This window comes from Pelodiscus sinensis, chromosome 3 (assembly GCF_049634645.1).
Source record: "Pelodiscus sinensis isolate JC-2024 chromosome 3, ASM4963464v1, whole genome shotgun sequence".
Classification (NCBI taxonomy): domain Eukaryota; kingdom Metazoa; phylum Chordata; order Testudines; family Trionychidae; genus Pelodiscus; species Pelodiscus sinensis.
The window spans coordinates 86509112-86528379 of record NC_134713.1 but is presented as its reverse complement, the minus strand read 5'-3'; the positions used below and the strand labels follow the sequence as shown (position 1 = coordinate 86528379).

The 19268-nt window shown below is 42.2% G+C and overlaps 1 protein-coding gene across 7 annotated transcripts in view; it reads left to right on the top strand.

The window, feature by feature from the left end:
• The window catches only part of TBC1D32 (TBC1 domain family member 32), a 205113-nt gene that overhangs the window by 163497 nt on the left and 22348 nt on the right, over positions 1-19268 (top strand). For 5 of the 7 annotated variants that reach the window (XM_014577943.3, XM_075924062.1, XM_014577940.3 and 2 more), the window contains 4 exons: positions 2899-3014; positions 8449-8603; positions 10157-10297; positions 14134-14322. In XM_014577943.3, the coding sequence (XP_014433429.2) occupies positions 2899-3014; positions 8449-8603; positions 10157-10297; positions 14134-14322 (601 nt within the window). Of the gene's footprint in view, positions 1-2286; positions 2394-2898; positions 3015-8448; positions 8604-10156; positions 10298-14133; positions 14323-19268 lie in introns of those variants that run through there. The other 2 variants (XR_012902655.1, XM_075924066.1) reach the window with 2 other exon arrangements.

Genomic DNA, 19268 nt, shown 5'->3' with positions numbered 1-19268 from the left:
ACAATAAAGCACTCCTGTTGTTTTGAAACCAACAACTGTAACTGGTTTTATTTGGGGCAAACGTGACTGGGGAAGGAACTTGGGGGGAAGTGGGATTGGGAGGAGGAGTTGAGGAGAGGCTCAGGGATGGGGGCAAAGAGAGGTGTCTGCCTCAGGCAGACTTACCACCTCATGTGCGGAGCCCTTGGTGGCCACGACGGAAGGGACAGGGAGGGGAAAGACAGGAGCGCAGCAGGAGTGGCCCCCAATTGCTCAATGGCAGCCATTAACGCCATGCACAAGGACTGGCCCTGCTGCAGCAGCTCCTGCCAGGTGGTATGCGTCTTCCTGGAGCCTGTGTTCCTGCCAGTCCAGGGAGCGCTGCAGGGCATGCAGGCAGGTAACATATTCCCGCTGCAGGTCCTCTTGGGTCCGCCTTCCCCTCTGGATCCCACAGGGTCAGGAGGATGGAATGGGAGGTGTCACCCACGTGCAGATGGTCCAGCTGTGGAGAACAAAGGGAAGGGCGGTCATCACTGAAGGCACTGTGTCTGAAGCCATGCCCTCATCCCTGAGCTGACACGCGTGTCAGACTAGGGGAATGTGCTTTGAGCAAGGCCACCTAGGGCCTGGACAGCAGGCCCTTTCCTGCAGGGACACCGATGTCCCTGGAGGGAGCCGCAGTATCTCCTCACCCTGGGGACAAGCAGAGATAGGAAGGTGCCAGCCAGGCTGGGAGCCTATGGGCAGGAGAGGGACAGGTGACGCGGCGGCTCAGCTCCCCTCCATGCTGTGCACACATGAGGTCCGGCAGTGGCAGCATCCTGCACAGAGAGAGGACTTCTGTCCGTGCCTGCTGAGGGATAGGTAGCAGGGTGTTTGGAGGGAGGTGTGTGTGAGCGGCAGATGCTGCTTGCCAGGGAGGGTGTTGCTGGGGTCCCCTCCACCGCCTTCCCATGACCAGGTTCCCATGCAGAGGCTCAGTGTCCTCCACCTCATCATGCTGTCCCTGGAAGCGGATGCTGCCCCAGGAGTGGAGGCAGGACCATGTGGTGTGTGTGGCTCTGCTGTGTGTGTCCATGACCGCATCCCCCCCGACAGTGGAGGGATGTGATAGGAGGGGAGTAAGGCAGGCCTGTGCAGATACCTTTTAGCAGAAGCACAAGGGTCCTCGGTAGCCGGGTCCTGGGGATGTGTGCTGTGGACAGGCGCTCCATATGCACCCACATGCACGGTCTGCTGTGCGATTCTCAGGGCGAGAAGGCTGAGTGAGCAATGCCCAGGAACCCCTGGGCACCCACCACTTCCTCTCGTATGTGTGTAGGGTAAGGGGGGCACTCACCTGATGAGCCTTCCCCTGCCTCGTACGGTGCCTGGGAGAAGTCCTGGGAGGGGGGCACCCATTCCAGGTCAGGGTTGGCAGCCCTCGAGACAGTGCTGGCCGCATCTGGCACTGCCTTCTCTTCCTTCTCCTGCTTGATGTCCCCAACACTGTCCTCCTGGTGGGCCACTATGGGTGTCTCCATTTCCGAGTCCACAATAAGGGAGGTTTGCGGACTTCCTCCCATAAATGTCTGTGTTCTTTCTAGTGCGGAGATCCTGTTGATTCTCCTTCTCACCCCAGATCTCCAGGAGATCCAGGGTCTCCTCACCAGATTAGGATGGATTTCACCTCTTTTGCCCCCGGCTAGGAGCTTGAGAGCTGCCCAGAGCTGTGGAGGCAGCTGCTGGGGTCTCGGCTGGGGCGGTAGGCTCAGCCATGGCAGCAGGGAGTGAGGATGGGGCTGCTGTGGGTGGCACTGGGCTTGCAGGGCCTGGTCCGAGCCACAAGCCCTTTGCCTGCTGCTTATAGCTTTAAGGGCTGCAGGGGATGGAGGACTATAGAACTCTGATGACTGTGGACAGAGCATCCAGCAGGGCACCCTGGGATTCCATGGAGGCCCCTTATTTTGAAATAACTGTCTACACACACACTATTTCAAAATAGTTATTTTGAAATAGGCATTATTCCTTGTAAATTGAGGGTTACAGATTTTTAAATAAGCCGCCTGTTATTTCTAATTTATTTTGAAATAACGGGCTTGCTGTGTGGACGCTCACTTTGTTATTTTGAAATAACACTAGTTATTTTGAAATAATGCTGCTATGTAGACATGCCCTTAGATGCCTCTGATAGGTTTCAAAACTTTGTAACAAATGGCTGCTGTGCTCCTTCTATAAAATCTAGACCAGTTCACCAGTTGCTTCCCGAACTGTTACCAGATTGAGGCCCCTGCCCTAAGTACAGTATACTCTTATTACATATAGGTAAGGCGAGAAGTCCTTCCAGTGATCTTCATGAATTCAGCCTCAGTGACCAGGAGCTGCAGGATATTCTTCCGCCATTCCCATGTGGTGGAGATACCCAGAGCTGGCCACTATGGGTAATGTCGGTATCCTGGAATTCCCAATTAGCGGGGGCCCCCTGCATTCCTCCCTGCCATCGGCAGCAGGGGGACCCCTGACTTCCCAGCCACTGAGGGCAGCGGGAGGAACCTATCACTCCTGGGAGGCAGCAGGGAACTTGGAGCAGGCCTCCACAGCTGACCAGCCTCTTCAGGCAATGTGAGGATCTCACAGCTGAGCTCCCCATTTTGTCATGGATATTCTTCGTAAAAGTTATGGGCAGATCATGGCTTCCATGAGTTTTCTCTTTATTGCCCATGACCTGTCTGTAACTTTTAATAAAAATATCCAAGGCAAAATCTTAGCCTTACTTATAAGGCTATGAATTCTTAACTTTTCAGAAACACCAAGACTGTATTAAATGGATCTAGTACAATGTGTTCTTATTTTTAAAGAATAGATTAAATATTTTGAACATTTTAATGTTCTGCTTTTGTTTAAGTGTTTTCATTTATTTAAATTTTATTTTATTAGGTATGGTAAATATTTAAATTTGCTGAAAGATGATGCGGAAAATGATCTGTGCCTGGTGTTAAAGCACTGTGACAAATTTCTGAAACAGCAGCAAACATCTGTGAAGTCCTCACTTCGTATCCTTTCTTGATGACGCAAGTTAGATTGACCAAGATATTAGTGACAGTTGAGCTGTCCAAAGACATTTTTCATTTATCTTATTCTTTGAATTCCTGGTGAAGGTGCAGACTACATAGCATTTTTCATTATCTTTTGTTCACTCACATAAAGAGAAATCCATTATTATCAAACATTTTACATCACTGAAATTAGTACTTGACAGAATAACTATATGATTTTTTACTGTAACCCTCATCCTTCTGTCATTTTCTGTATACTTCTATAGTGCCCAGAGCCATGAGCTCTGATTCCCATTAGGCCTGCTATAGTTTCTTCTATAAATCTGATGATAATTATTAATACTGTTGAACATTCAATCATCTGTAATTATAATTTGATTTGGCTTTTGTTATAGACCCCCCCCCCCTTGCTTTGTGAAATTGATTAATATGCATAACTTGAAGATGCTTTGGACAAAATATTTCATGTAATGTCTCAGTCTGCTGGATCTGTATATCTTGTTTTGGTGTATGTATCATTCTTGTATGTAAAATTAGATGCATAGAGTATGAAGTGGTTTATGGTTTTACATGTGCAAATGAAAGCCATCAAGGGTGTCTCCTTTAATGTCTAGGTGATCACCTGTAAACAGAAGGGGCTGTTATACAGATGAACACCCAGACATGGAAGGAAACACCCTTGATGGCTTTTATTTGTACATGTAAAACCATAAACCTTTAACTCTTAAGTTTCAGAGGAGTAGCGAGTTAGTCTGTACTGGATAAACTTCAAAAACAACAAATAGTATAGTAGCACTTTAAAGACTAACAAAACATGTAGATGGTATCATGAGCTTGATACCATCTACATGTTTTGTTAGTCTTTAAAGTGCCACTATACTATTTGTTGTTTTTGAAGTTTATTCTTTAACTCTTAGTAGTGGTTGGTCTTAGGAAGTCATGTGACCTCCCTAACTGGTATGGGTTGGCCAGGTAATTTTCCATGAAAAGGAAGAATTTAAAACAGAGAATTCCCTCCTGAAAAAAGAGGCTATTTAAGATGCAAAGTTTTTCAGTCTTGGTCTTTCGATGGCATGACACACCCAAGAGGATAACTGAAGACCCCAGGGAAAATGAGACTTCTCTGGTTTGGAGGCTTAGCTGGAATAAGAACAATTTTAAAGTGAGTTTTAATATGTTTGTGATAAATGTTAGAATGAACTATGCATTTTTTTGTTATTTTAAATTTGTAATTCACTTTGCTCTGCCTATTTTCATTTGCAACCACTTAAATGAAGGCTGATCAAAGGCAATCAAGGTCAGGCAGTTTTTCAAAGGACATTATCAAGGGCCCAAAAGCAAGCTATTCCGCTGTGTAGGAAAGATAGAAAATATGGCAAAAGACCACCTTGGCTTAACCAGGAGATCTTGCATGATCTAAAAATAAAAAAGGAGTCATATAAAAAATGGAAACTAGGACAAATTACAATGGAGGAATATAGGCTAATAGTACAGGAATGCAGGGGCAAGATTATACAGGCAGAGGCACAAAACGAGCTCAAACTAGCTACAGACATAAAGGGAAACAAAAAGACATTCTATAAATATATTAGAAGTAAGAGGAAGACTAAGGACAGGGTAGGCCCACTTCTCTGTGAGGAGGGAGAAAGAGTAACAGGAAACTTGGAAATGGCGGAGATGCTTAATGACTTCTTTGTTTCAGTCTTCACCACAAAGTCTGATGAAGGAATGCCTAATATAATGAATGCTAGTGGGGGTAGGTTTAGAAGATAAAATAAAATAAAAAAGTTAAAAATAACTTAGAAAAGTTAGATGTCTGCAAGTCACCAGGTCTTGATGAAGTGCATCCTAGAATACTCAAGGAGCTGATAGAGGAGGTATATGAGCCTTTAGCTATCATCTTTGGAAAATCATGGAAGACAGGAGAGATTCCAGAAGACAGGAAAAGGGCAAATATAGTGCCCATCTATAAAAAGGGAAATAGGAACAACCCAGGAAACTACAGACCAGTCAGTTTAACTTCTGTGCCTGGAAAGATAATGGAGCAAATAATTAAGGAAATCATCTGCAAACACTTGGAAGATAATAAGGTGATAGGGAACAGCCAGCATGGATTTGTAAAGAACAAATCATGTCAAACCAATCTGATAGCTTTCTTTGATAGGATAATGAGTCTTGTGGATAAGAGAGAAGTGGTGAACTAGACTTTAGTAAGGCATTTGATACGGTCTCGCATGATATTCTTATCAATAAACTAGCCAAATACAACTTAGATAAGGTGGGTGCATAACTGACTGGATAACTGTTCTCAGAGAGTAGTTCTTAATTATTCGCAATCCTGCTGGAAAGATGTAACAACTGGGATTCCTTAGGGGTCTGTTTTGGGACCAGTTCTGTTCAATGTCTTCATCAACTATTTAGATATCAACATAGAGAGTATGCTTATTAAGTTTGCAGATGATACCAAGCTAGGTGGGTTTGCAACTGGTTTGGAGGATAGGGTCATAATTCAAAATGATCTGGACAAATTGGAGAAATGGTCTAGGGTAAACAGGATGAAATCTAATAAAGACAAATGCAAAGTGCTCCACGTAGTAAGGAACAATCAGTTTCACACATACAAAATGGGAAGCGACTGTCTAGGAAGGAGTACGGCAGACAGGGATCTAGGGGTTATAGTGGACCACAAGCTAAATATGAGTCAACAGTGTGATGCTGTTGCAAAAAAAAGCAAACATGATTCTAGGATGCATTAACACCATGATCACCAACCTGTCGATCGGGAAGCCCCGACCAGTCGATTGCGAGGTGTTCAGGACCACCCCCATTTCTCCCCACCCCAAAGAAGCCCCACTACCTACCTCCAGCAACGAGGGAGTTAGTGCCAGCTTCCTGCGGGGTGGACGGAAATCCAGCAGCTGCACGCCACTTCTGGGGTTTGAGGAAGTGCGTAGGCTGCTCCCCCTCCCCCAAAGAACCAGCGCCGTACCACAAAGGAGGTCTGTGGTGCTCCAGGGACTCTCTGCGTGGGGGGGAGGTAGGAGTCCCCAGAGGAGGCGCATGCTGGGGCTTCCGTCATTCTTCTTCTCTATTCTGCGCTGATTAGGCCTCAGTTGGAGTATTGTGTCCAGTTCTGGACACCACATTTCAAGAAAGATGTGGAGAAATTGGAGAAGGTCCAGAGAAGAACAACAAGAACGATTAAAGGTCTAGAAAACATAACCCATGAAGGAAGGCTGAAAGAATTGGGCTTGTTTAGTTTGGAAAAGAGAAGATAGAGAGAGGACATGATAGCAGTTTTCAGGTATATAAAGGGTATCATTAGGAGGAGGGAGAAAAATTGTTCTTCCTGGCTCTGAGAATAGCAGAAGAAGCAATGGGCTTAAACTGCAGCAAGGGAGGCTTAGGTTGGACATTAGGGAAAAGTTCCTAACTGTCAAGGTGGTTAAATCCTGGAATAAATTGCCTAGGGAGGTTGTGGAATCTCCATCTCTGGAGATATTTAAGAGTAGGTTAGATAAATGTCAATCAGGGGTGGTCTAGACAGTACTGGGTCCTGCCATTAGGGCAGGGGACTGGACTCGATGACCCCTCAAGGTCCCTTCCAGTCCTAGTATTCTATGAAATCCTACTGCTTATACTTAATAAAATCACTTTTATTTATGGTCAAGCCCAGTGTAAATAATTATTACCTGGGGGAGAAATCAGTGTGCATACCCTCCTTTTGTTGTTAAAGGGGGCTTACCTAAATACTTTATTTAGGGTTCTGATTCTATTTGGGGAGTGGTTTCCTTGGAAGCTGGGCCCAAAACTTCATTTTCCTCCTTCCTGAAGTGTTTCTGTATCTGTATTGCTCCCCGGTGTTGGTGCTTGGTTCGGTAAAATGGCAGAAGTCCCAGAGCCTTGAGGCCAAATACCCAGTGAAAATACCGAATGATGGCAAGACAACAAGTTTTATCGAAGAAGGAATGATTTATTAAACTGAACTACTTAAATGAGCAATTACCTAATATTTGCCACACAACAATTGTTAAACCCTACCTAAGTTACAGCTAAGTCAAATATATACACATTTAAAAAAAAAACTGTTTCTTTTACACTGACAATAACAAGGGTAAAAGTTACCACAGAGCAATATATTTTCTAACCTGTTTCCTTTAAACGACTTAACAATAGTGAGGGTAGATTAAATACTTACAAACTCAGCAACAACAACGCAAAGACACACAAGGAATCGGAGCATGCTTGAGATTCGTACACCCCTTTTTAGATTCGGTGGGTGGGAGGCGGCCTTTGGGTGATCAGTCCTAAGCCAGACTCAGATTCTGTCTTCCAATATTCCGGAGTCCTCCCTGAGCTAAGGGCTGAGAGGTTTTTATTTGGTGTTGTTTGTGCTCTGGGAGTGGCATGGGTGTGGTCTGGGTGTGGTGTGATGCCCATATATGGTGTTGAGTACTGGACTCTGACAAGCTCCATTTTATTGGTAGATAAGCCTTGTTGCTACCCATGTGACCTGGTGAGGTTGCTGAGGTAGATATCGGCTATAGGCCTGGCCAAGAGAACCTATACTTGACACTCGGGAGGGGGGATGAGTAATCTCAACTCTGTGACTTGTCTGGGGGAGACCATGTGAGCTGGCCCAGCTGGACAGTGTGGTAAGAAGCCGCAGAGAGCAAGGATATGAAAGGCTCTTCTTTGACCACATTCTGTCACAGCTTTGATCTAATCTTTTTTTCATATAATTGTTTCACTTGTTTATATAAAAGAAACACAAAACAAAAATATCTTTGACTGAGTACCCTAAATTGTAATGTGTTTGGATGAATCTTTTATAAAATATTTAAGGACCCTGATAAAACATACTTCATTTTTAAAGCCTTTCATTCTTTATGTTTATTATTTGTTATATTTCCTTGGAAGTTTGGAAGCTACAACCTGTTTCCTTACTGATTTTTTTCCCCACCCTCCTCTTTATTACATTTGTAAAAGTAATAAAGTACAACTTAAAATAAACATTCAAGCAGCTAGGTTTTGGAGTTTTTGTTGTGGATCATGGAAGAATTACATGGGATGGAAGGAAAATTAGGTAGTTCAAATTCTTGGGCCCTAATTTATTATAGTGAATTATATTTCATTTTTTTACTGACAACTTTAATAGACTTTTTATGTTCAAGAAACCATTTTCAATGTAGCTAAACTGATATAAGACAGGAGTTGGTGCTGTAGGGTCTTAGGTCTGTACATCTTAACATTCTATTTGGATTATTATTAACTTTCAGAATCACCTTTTTTATAAAAGTACCTGATTTGTTATGATTTTCAGTCTATTTTTTTTAACGTTGCTGATCCTTTATTTCTTAGAGAAAAGAAACATGCCGGTAAGCCAGCAATAGTCTATTATTTGTTGGAGTTCCTTAACATTCTCCTACAGGTTGTCTGCAGCAAGGTTATGCTGGCTATGACTGGTTTGCATCTTCTGTATTTCTGATAATGTCAGGAGACAGATTAAAAACATTAACATTTCTTCAGCAATTTTCCAGTCTTCTCATCTCCGCATTTCTCTGGCTGCCAAGACTGCATGTTTCTGTAAGACTTGAAAAGATTCTTTTTTTTTTAAGGTGGTTTGAACATTTTAAAAGGAATGTTTATCAGTTCCACTGAGTTATTTCACTTTTCATTAACATCCTCTAACTGAATGATTGTCCCTTTAAAAATTCTCCCAGAAAAATATAGGTTTGACATTTGTTCAAATAGATGTTTAAAGACGGTGAAACAATGGATAGACTAATAGTAATGGCAGTGTTATTAAATTTTAAAGTTGGCTATAAAATAAACTTTATTAGTTGTTTATAATTCTTTGTGTAGAGAGTGTGCACTATTGAGGGGCATTTTTTTATTATTTTTGCCCTGTGAAAGTTCATCATTTTGGTTATTAGCTTTGTTGTATTATAAAATCATTAAAAGGCACAAAACATCAGTGTTATACAGAAAAAATACTAAATACTTTTAGTAATTAGAAATTTCAGTACTGACCAAGTACTGAATGATTCCATATTTCAAATGGCTGGTATTTAAATCAAGCTACTTACTCAAGCTCCATAATTTGAATTATTTGTTCAAACATGATGTTATCTACTTAAAAAAAAAACCCTCTTTTGTCTGGTTCAGTGTTGTACTTTGTCAGGATCTGTGACTGGTGTAAATTAAACTATCAGCTATAATCAGTAACTAGAAAATTGTGGGCTGCTTATATGACTCTCTAGCTCTTTTTTTCCAAAAGGATGTTTATATATTCCCATTAGTTGAACATACCGTATGAATAGCGCAGTTCCAGCACTAAAAAGGTTGGCTTCATTTTGTGAATTTGTTTATGCTGAGCATTCTCCAGGAAAAAGTATAAGGCAGTTTTAGGCTAAAGATCCCCACATGTTGATTAGCTCCACCAAAACATGAAAATGTACAATACAGAACCCACTTCTGTCCCATCACACTGCACACAGGATTTTTAATCTCTCCCAGTATGTAACACTCAACTCAAACTGAAGTCTGACCTGTGTGGAGTGGGAGGTTATACAGGTTGGACCTCCCTAGTCCAGCTTCCTTGGGACCTGACTAGTCCTGGACAAAAGAGTTTTCTGAACCAGGGAAGATTGGGGGGGCAGCCTCCCTACTGGGCCCCCGTGACGTCGTCATCAGGTGCCCCGGGCGGTGGCGCCCTAGGCAGCGGCTGAGTTCGCCTATAGCCACTGGCTGCCCCTGCATGCAACTTCTTGTGAGCCAGGACCTAAAGGAGAAAGAAGGAAAAATTCAAAGTAATGCATGTCTTCACCAAGTGAAAAACACATTACAAATCACACACACATCTACACCGATCATTCCACATTTGGAACATCTCATTCCCTTTTCCCATTCAAATAAAACTTCTCTCCTCTCAATATATATTCCCTTCCACATAGGCACATTATACCTGGGCACATCATGACAGCTCCATTCAATTCTTCAATCAATATAGAATTTCACTGTTCTCCTGCTTCTGGTGCCAAACAATGTTTACTTATTTAGTAGTGTCTTTTTAAAGTAAAATCTTACATTTTATTCTATAAGTAACAATAATATGTGTTGTTCGCTTTGTTATCAAGGTACACCTACCTACTGACACAGCAGAATCTGGCATTCATCCAGTCTATTTTTGCAGTGCTCACTACATTGAGATGTTGCTGAAGGCTGAGTTGCCACTTGTCTTTTCAGCTTTCCATATGTCTGGTTTCACGCCATCACAGGTAATTTACAAAAGCATTTGTTAAAAGTTTGACTTCAATCCATAAAATCAAAGCTATTCAGAGAAGGTTGAAGCTACTATGGCTCAGCTATATAATAAGCTATAAAAACCCAGTCATAGTAAAATGCCTAAAAACGGAAGTTTTAGTCTTCATCCACACAAATACAATTTTGAAAATCATGTAACTATTCATTTTGTAGGTATTCTTAAATATAGATTTTTATAGGAATAAAAGTACACAGTTAAAACGGTTTAAAATGGAAAACAATTTACTTCAATGAACCTATACCAGTTTACTTGAGCTGAGAAGCTGTCCCTTCCTGTTTTATGCAAAATCCTGACCAAAAATGTGATGGACTTTTAAATGGAATCATAAGGAGAGTGTGTGTGTGTGTTGGGGGGAGGTAGCAGGGATGGGGAAATCTCAGTGAAATGGTCATTTCCAGTGGGGTTCTAAATTCCATAGTACATTTGTATGATGTATATTAGACAGTTCAGCTTATATTGAAGTTAAAGTGCCTAATGTCTAAAGCAATCATTGCAATTAGTTCAAAAAACAAACCCAAATCTATATATTAATGTTATGTTACGGTTGAGTCCTTTTGTGTGTGTTTCTGTGGTGCTTTTGAAGATGTGAGGTGTCATGTAAGTGCTGAAGCTTCTAGAGATTTATTCAAGATCGTGGATGGACACCTTGGTACTTCTTCACCCCCGTGGGCATGAGAAAGGGTCCTTGGTTAAGTACTGGAAAAGATCAAGAAAAAGTTTTATAGTTGCTCTTGGCTTAGCCTATTAAAAAGATAATTTTGCAATAAAATTGGGGACCTTACGTGTGTTCTTTAGGGGGATGGGTGTGGATGTGATGCAACAATTGATTAAAAGAGAGAAAACTCATCAAGATTTCCAATGTCTGAATTTGATTTTACTTCAGTATGTGAACTGCTCAGGCTTACCCTAAAAAGGGGAAATTTAAAATACTGTAAAAAGTTGCCTTTCAAAGTGAAAGGAATGGACTATTTTTTAGTGAAAAGGGAAGGAATTGTAATAGCCCGATGCATTGGTTCACACCTGTCCTGATCCAGCTGTCATTGAAGTCAATTCTTTCTATCTAGCTTAGTTTTGAAAATGTGTTGTTAGTACTTGTTAGTGAACATGTCCTTACAACAGACCCTTTATCCTCCTTTAGGTAAGTACAGTGAACAGGATCTGGCCCAAATACAGACTAATTTGCTTGAGTTTTGGAGATTCAGAGCATTCACAACTCCCACTAGACTCTAGTTCCTACAGGAGAAATGTTACCATAAAAAAGCTCAGATGAAGGGAATGATGGTCTTAGTATTAAAACATCGGACTAGGATGCAGTAGATCTTGATTCTGTTACCATCTCTCCCAAAGCCTACCTGTGCAACTTTGGCCACGTCTACACTTACCGAGAAGTTTGAATTTAGATACACAGCTTCAGTTATGTTAATCGTGTAGCTGCAGTTGATGTACTTGAATTTGATCTTCCCTCCAGCTTCACAGTGGGAAGTCAGTGGAAGCGATTCTCCCATTGACTTTCCTTACTCCCTGCAAATCGAAGAGTACTGGCATTGATGGGGGTGCCTTCCTTTTTCAATTTAGTATCTTTACTAGACCCGCTAAATCAAATGCCAAATCAACCGCTGCAGCGTTGATCTTCTCTCTAATACAGACATAGCCTTTAAGCAAGTCACTGCATGGCCTCATATCAAAGATGATAAGATCAAGAATTCCCAAGTCAGTGAGAGATGAAGTTTCTTAACTCACCTGAAAATCAGTTTATTCATTTATTTATCTTCAGTTCCACTTCTGTTAAGTAGATACTTCCCTACATCCACAGCGGTATTATGTGGATAAAATTATTGTATATGAGGTGTTGAAATATTATAGTGATGGCCAGTTGAACTACTATTAGTTAAATACATCAATATTGGCATTATCACCCTTGTTGGAAGTCTCTGCAGGGATGTTAAAGACTGAATCAATATGGAGATTGAACTAGCCTCATTGCAGTCCTTCCAGGGTCAGAGTTGAGGCATATTGATGGGGTAGTGTGGAGAAAAGTACTGCACAAGCAACAATAATTCAGGCTATTTAGTGGAATAGAGTTCAGTCTCTAGGGAATCTCACAAACACTGCATTTCTATAAAAATAATAAATAATCTATTGTTGGGGAAATACAAAATAACAATTTGTTTGCCAAATTTTATCACAGTTCATAGTAAAACCCATGGCAAGAATAAGTTTTTAATGGAAACACTTAACTAGAATGCCAGTAGTGGGCACTACTATAATAAGCACACATCCTCTGGCTACATTATTATGTTATTGCAAAAAATAATGCTTCAATTAACTATGAAAACAACTTTAGCATATATAAATGTCAGTATAAAGGAATATATAACTGAATACAATCTCTTTCCAAAGCATAGCTGTTGTAATCTAATTAGAAACACAGTACTTTCTACTGCTGCATATTTTTAAACACTTAGGGGCTGATTAACAAAGGATTTGTGGTCTAGAGCTAAATGAAGTGTGCTGTACACAAGGGATTAAGCAATAGATTGTGATTTAGAAATGGAAAAAAACAAGAGCAGCTAAAGCCTCAGCCTTCCAGACCATTCAATTAAATCCAAAGGTACCTCAGGGAAGGACCTACCATTAATTTACAAGGTACAGAAATCCTTTAATTTAAAGGGAAATACACATTAAGCACACCTTCAAAGAACTCCATGCCCTGTAAAAAAAAACTTAAGAAAATTCTATACATAAAAAATAGGAGGATTTTCTATCATTAGACTCTGAAATTAGTGTTTCATCTTTGAAAATTGCCTATATAGATGCACATTACTGGAATACATGCATTGGGTTTTTTTATATAGCAATGCCCATCTGGGTTGTTCATTGATATCAAATGAGGATCATGGTCTTTGCTATACCTGCATTCCTTTTGACCCTCATAAGCAGTGAGGCCAAACTTCAAAGCTCACTTCATTATTCTTTTTTTTAAACCCTTTTTCTTGTTAGCAGAGCAGCAGTTATTAAGAACAGAATACATTTAGGGCAATTAATCTGTCGGGTTTTTTTCACTTTATGGGTTAATTAGTTTTGCTGTATTGACTTTGTTGGTTAGGACAGCACTGTTAACATATTATTTTTGCATTGTTCCAAGCCAGACAACATTGAGACCAGCATATCTGAAGCCCATGGCTGGCTTTGAATCATCTGATCCTTCCTAGAGCATACTTGGAGTACGTCTAGACTACAAGCCTCTTTCGAAAGAAAGCGTCTAGACTGCAACCTCTTCTTTCGAAAAAGTGAGCCGCTTTTTCGAAAGAGAGCACCCAGGCAGTCTGGATGCTCTCTTTTGAAAAAGCCCTGTTTGCATTCAAGAACGCCTTTTTTCGAAAGAGCACTTTCAAAAAAAGGCGTTATTCCTCGTGAAATGAGGAGTACTGCCATTGAAAGAAAAGCCGCATTCTTTCGAATTAATTTTGAAAGAATGCGGCTGTAGTTGACGCAGGTGAAGTTTTTTCGAAAAAAGGCTACTTTTTTCGAAAAAACCCTGCAGTCTAGACACAGCCTAGGATAACTTATTCTTGTTAATCTCCCAAGAGTTCTGAGTCATATGGGAGACAAGGGTAAACAATTTTTGTTCAGTATACCAACTACATCATGCATTATTTTTAAATGAATATATTAAACCAAAGGTTCTCAATCTACTAGAGGTTCTGGCTAGGGGTAGTTACTAATCAGTGTTATTAATTAAGCAATTAATTACTGTGAAAAATTGAATTTATTTTTGTATTTTTCTAGATTTGTCAACAGTGGCTAGCTCAGTGTTTCTGGAATTACTTGGACTGGAGTGAGATCTGCCACTACATTGCTACATGTATTTTCTTTGGTCCTGATTATCAGATCTATATGTGTATATCTGTATTCAAACATCTACAGCAAGATATTCTGCAGCACACACAGACCCAAGATCTACAGGTTTTTCTCAAAGTAATATTCTTTTTTAGTTTACCAGATTACAGGAAAGATGTATTTTCCAAACTGAAGGATACAGGTTGAACCTCTAAAATCTGGGACAATCTGGTCTGGCAACATTCATGGATTGGGTTGGTGGCGGGCTGGTGGTGGGGAGCGCTTCCCCAGCAGGGCAGTGTGGTGGCACGGTGCAGAGAGTGCAGCCCTGGTCGGGACTGAAGGCAGCAGTGCCAAGTCTTGGCTGGGGCTGGCAGTGGGGAGCAAAGCCCCAGCCAGGGTTGGAGTCAACAGGGCCAGCACCTGGCCCAGTGCTGTGAGGGAGCAGGGCGGCCCCTATCCAGGGTTGGTGCAGTGTTGGGAAAGAGGTGGCTAAACGCAGAGGAGCAGGTGATATGGAGCGCAGCCCCAGCTGGGAGCAGAACCCTACATCCTCTTAGGGAGGCTTGACTTCCCCTTGTCTGGCAATTTCTGTGGTTTGGGACCACTCAGATCCTGAGGGTGCTGGACAAGGGAGGTTCGACCTGTATTATTTTGCCAAACAACTCAGTTTCCAGTATTGATTTTATTTTAGTCTGATTCATTTGTCTCACTCTCTTCTCTCTCTTTTTCATGAGGAACAAAGGGCCTTCACCACTTCTATCATTGCTGATCTGCTGGTGCATTCTTACCTTCTTCTCAAGTCATTTTGATAGCTTTCAGTTATGCTTCATGTTATCCTTGGTTTAACTCAATGCTTAGCAACTCTGGGGGTTTCAGTCCTGCTTATGTTATTCAGATCTTTCTTCTATCTGTGTCTTAGCCATCTCCATTTTTCTTTTATGTAATTTCTGTTTCGCCATTTTCCAGAGTTCTTTATTCACAACCTTTTTTCTAGACGTTTCCTATTGAGAATTTATCTAAGGCAGCTGTTTATGACAATTTAAATAATTTAAAAATAATATCATTATAAGTCTCCAAGTTTCAGTGCCACATATTAAGACTAACTTTACAATGCTGTTATGTATTCAAAGATACAGGACAAGATTTCTGTTTCTTCAGATTGACTTTAGAGTTACAAACACATGTTCTTTCCTCTTCTGGTTTTAATGTCTTTCTCTGTTTCACCCATTGTACTTACAGTGGTGCTAAGATATATGAAATAGCAGGCCTCTTCTTTGTCAGTCTCAGAAATTTCTGTTGGTGTTTCTTGTTATGTATTGATTCTCATAGTTTTAGTTTTCTTGGTGTTGATTTTTCAACCATTCTAACTGTGCAGGTATCTGGCAATGACACATTCGAGCTTTCATTTCTCTGTTGGCATGGGATGGCAAATTGATGTAATCTGCAAAGCCAAGGTCCTACTAACTTCTGTGTGACAGTCCATTGACTGACTCTTTGGGCTTTCTCATTACCCAAAACACTACCAGTAAAAAGATCATAGGTGACATAAGACATTCTTGTCTGATGCTTGTAATCTTAAATGATTTAATTGGTCCATTGCTATATATTACTTAGCACCTAATATTTTCACATCTTTGAATGATGTTCACATATTTCTGAGGGAAATTTCTAAAATAGCACAGCAACATCCATATAATAATTTTATCTTTTTATGGCTTTTTGGAAATCTATAAAATCATTATGAAATGGTAAATGTCATTTGTTCAGTCATTCTATGATGACACATAGGATTACTATTTGATTGATACATGATTTCCCTTGTTTGAGCAATACCTATTTTCTCTTTGAGTGATTGCTCATGTGCATGTCCATTCTCTGTAGTGATAGAGATGTAGCCGTGTTAGTCTGGTGTAGCTGAAACAAAATACAGGACTATGTAGCACTTTAAAAAGACTAACAAGATGGTTTATTAGATGATGAGCTTTCGTGGGCCAGACCCACTTCCTCAGATCAAATAGTGGAAGAAAATAGTCACAACCATATATACCAAAGGATACAATTTAAAAAAATGAACACACATGAAAAGGACAAATCACATTACAGAACAGAAGGGGGATGTGGGGAGGGGAGGGGGGAAGGAAGGTGAATGCCAGTGAGTTAATGATATTAGAGGTGGGGAAGGGGAAATGTCTAATCACAGACATTTCCCCTTCCCCACCTCTAATATCATTAACTCACTGGCATTCACCTTCCTTCCCTCCCCCCCCCCCCCCCCCCACATCCCCCTTCTGTTCTGTAATGTGATTTGTCCTTTTCATGTGTGTTCATTTTTTTAAATTGTATCCTTTGGTATATATGGTTGTGACTATTTTCTTCCACTATTTGATCTGAGGAAGTGGGTCTGGCCCACGAAAGCTCATCATCTAATAAACCATCTTGTTAGTCTTTAAAGTGCTACATAGTCCTGTATTTTGTTTCATTCTCTGTAGGTGTGCACATGTCGTCGGAAAGGTTTTCCCTTAGCAGTACCCATTGGGTTCGCACGGGAACCCCCTGGAGTGGCACCACTATATCAGCTCATATATACCCCTGCTGGCCCTTCAACCCCTCAGTTGCTTCCTACCACCCTTGATGATTGTTGGAATGTGATTTGTTCTTGCACTTAGCAATTCTAATTGTTCTTCTATTAGCTTTTACTGTGAGTAGTTCTTATAGTGTGTACATTTTTCTCCTTATCTGGTGTAGATAGTTGTATTTTGGCTAGGGGCTCACTTCCCATCTCCGGTGCCTAGTGCTAGGCATGCACGAGCTTCAAGCTCTATGTAAAGTGTCACTATGGGCTGGCTCAGCTACACAACCTGTCCTCGCACCCAGGGGACAGTCCCTCCCAGCGACCTCCACTCCTTGAATTTGTGGCTCCAGGAGGAAGTGGTCTGCACAGGAGTCCTGTTCTCCTGGCCTCTGCCGTCCCTCCGGCTGGTGATGGAAGCATCCAACACCGAATGGGGAGCTCATGTCAGAGACATAAGAACACAAGTTTTGTGGTCCAAGGAGGAACTCTCCCTACACATAAACGTCTAGGAGCTGCAGACAGTCTGCCTCACGTGTCAGGCGTTTCTCCCCTGTTTCAGGGGCAGTCCTATCCTTATCCTCTCACAATATGACAGCAGTCTTCTACATAAACAGGCAGGGTGGTGCTTGTTCCCCTCTCCTGTGTCTAGAAGCCCTTCAGCTCTGGTATCTGTGTATCCAAGAGGGCATTCACCCACTAGCCTCCTACCTTTCTGGGACCTAGAACATCCTGGCGGACCAGCTGAGCAGGTCCTTTGCAGGTCATGAGCAGTCACTCAGAATGGATGTTGCCCTACAAATCTTCTGCAGGTGGGGGTTTCCCCACCTGGACCTGTTTGTGACCCTCCAGATCAGAAAGTGTCCCAGGTTCTGCTCTGTCATGGGACTCAGCTGCAGATCTCTGGGGAATGCCACACTCACCCTGTGGCCCAGTGGCCTGCATTACACATTATCCCTATTTCCTCTGGTTCAGAGAGGGCACAGGAGTTTGAGGCCTTCCTCATCCTTGTGCCGGTGTGGCTGAGATAGCAGTGGTTCACGTCACTCCTCACCCTCTCCCTCGAGAGGCTCATAGCCCTCCTTTGTTGCCAGATGTGACAATGCAGGATTTTGGCAGGCTCTGCCATTCAAACCTGCATTCCTTGCACCTTATGGCTTGTAAGCTCCATGGTTGACAGCTCTGGAGCATCAGTGCTCAGAATGGGTGTGGGAGATTTTGCTAGGGAGTAGGAAGCCTTCCTCTAGAACCACATATTTGGCCAAATGGAAGCGATTCTCTATCTGGGCTACTGAACGGGGATTTTCTCCCATGGGTCCTGTTGGTCCTGGATTACCTCCTCAAACTCAGGATCCAGGAGCTGTCCTCTTCTACCCAGGTCTATTGAGTGACTATCTCTGCTTTTCACTTGGGCTCATGGAGTAAGATGCTTTTTGCTGACCCTATGGTCCACCAGTTTTTGAAGGAACTGAACAGGCTTTACCTGCATGTTTCGTTACCCGTCTCTCTGTGAGACCTCAGCTTGTTCTCAATCAAGTTTACTGCCCCATCTTTGAACTTATGGCAACATGCTCACTACTTCACTTGTCGTGGAACATGTCATTGCTGGTGGCTATCATGTTGGCCAAACGGATGTCAGAGCTCAGTATGCTAACCTCAGATCCCCCCTTACATGGTCTTGTTCAAGGTTAAGGTGAGGCTCCCTCCACACACAGCTTTTCTGCCCAAGGCAGTGTTTCAGTTTCATGCTTCCCAAGACATTTTCTTTCCAGTGTTTTACCTTAAGCCTTATGCCTCTGATAAAGAACAGGCTTTACACATGCTGGATGGGAGGGCCTTAGGCTTTTATTTAAATAGAACAAAACCTTTTCATAAATCCCTGCGGATATTTGTGGCAAATGCTGAGGGGCTGAAGAGCTAGTCAATCTCCACTCAAAGGATTTCTTTGTGGATCACTTCCTATATCAGATGATTTGGCCAGGTTCCAGCCCCTCCTTGATGGCCCAGGCCTCCTCCAGAGCCTTCACAGCTCAGGTGCCTATCTTGGACATCTGCAGGGGCAGACACCTGGTCCTCGGTCCACACCTTTGCCAACCATTATGCACTGGCTCACCAGGCTGGGGGGATGCCGCTCTTGTTACGGAGTTCTCCATTCATTCCATGGAAGATTACGACTCCAACCCCACCTCCTGAGTTTCTGCTTTGAAGTCACCTACATGGAATGGACATGAGCAATTGCTCAAAGAAGAAAAAAATGCTTATTTGTCCCTTATTCTTTGAGATGTGTTGTTCACGTCCATTCCAAATCCCACTCATCTTCCCTTCATCGGAGTAGTCCGGTAAGAAGGAACTGAAGGGGTGGAGGGCTAGCAGGGGTATATATGAGGCAATATAGCAGCCCCAGTCATGGGGGCTCCCTTGCTGGCCCAACGGGTACTGCTAAGGGAAGAAGTTTCCGATGACGCATGCATGCAGTGCGCGCACACTTACATGGAATGGACGTGAGCAACAC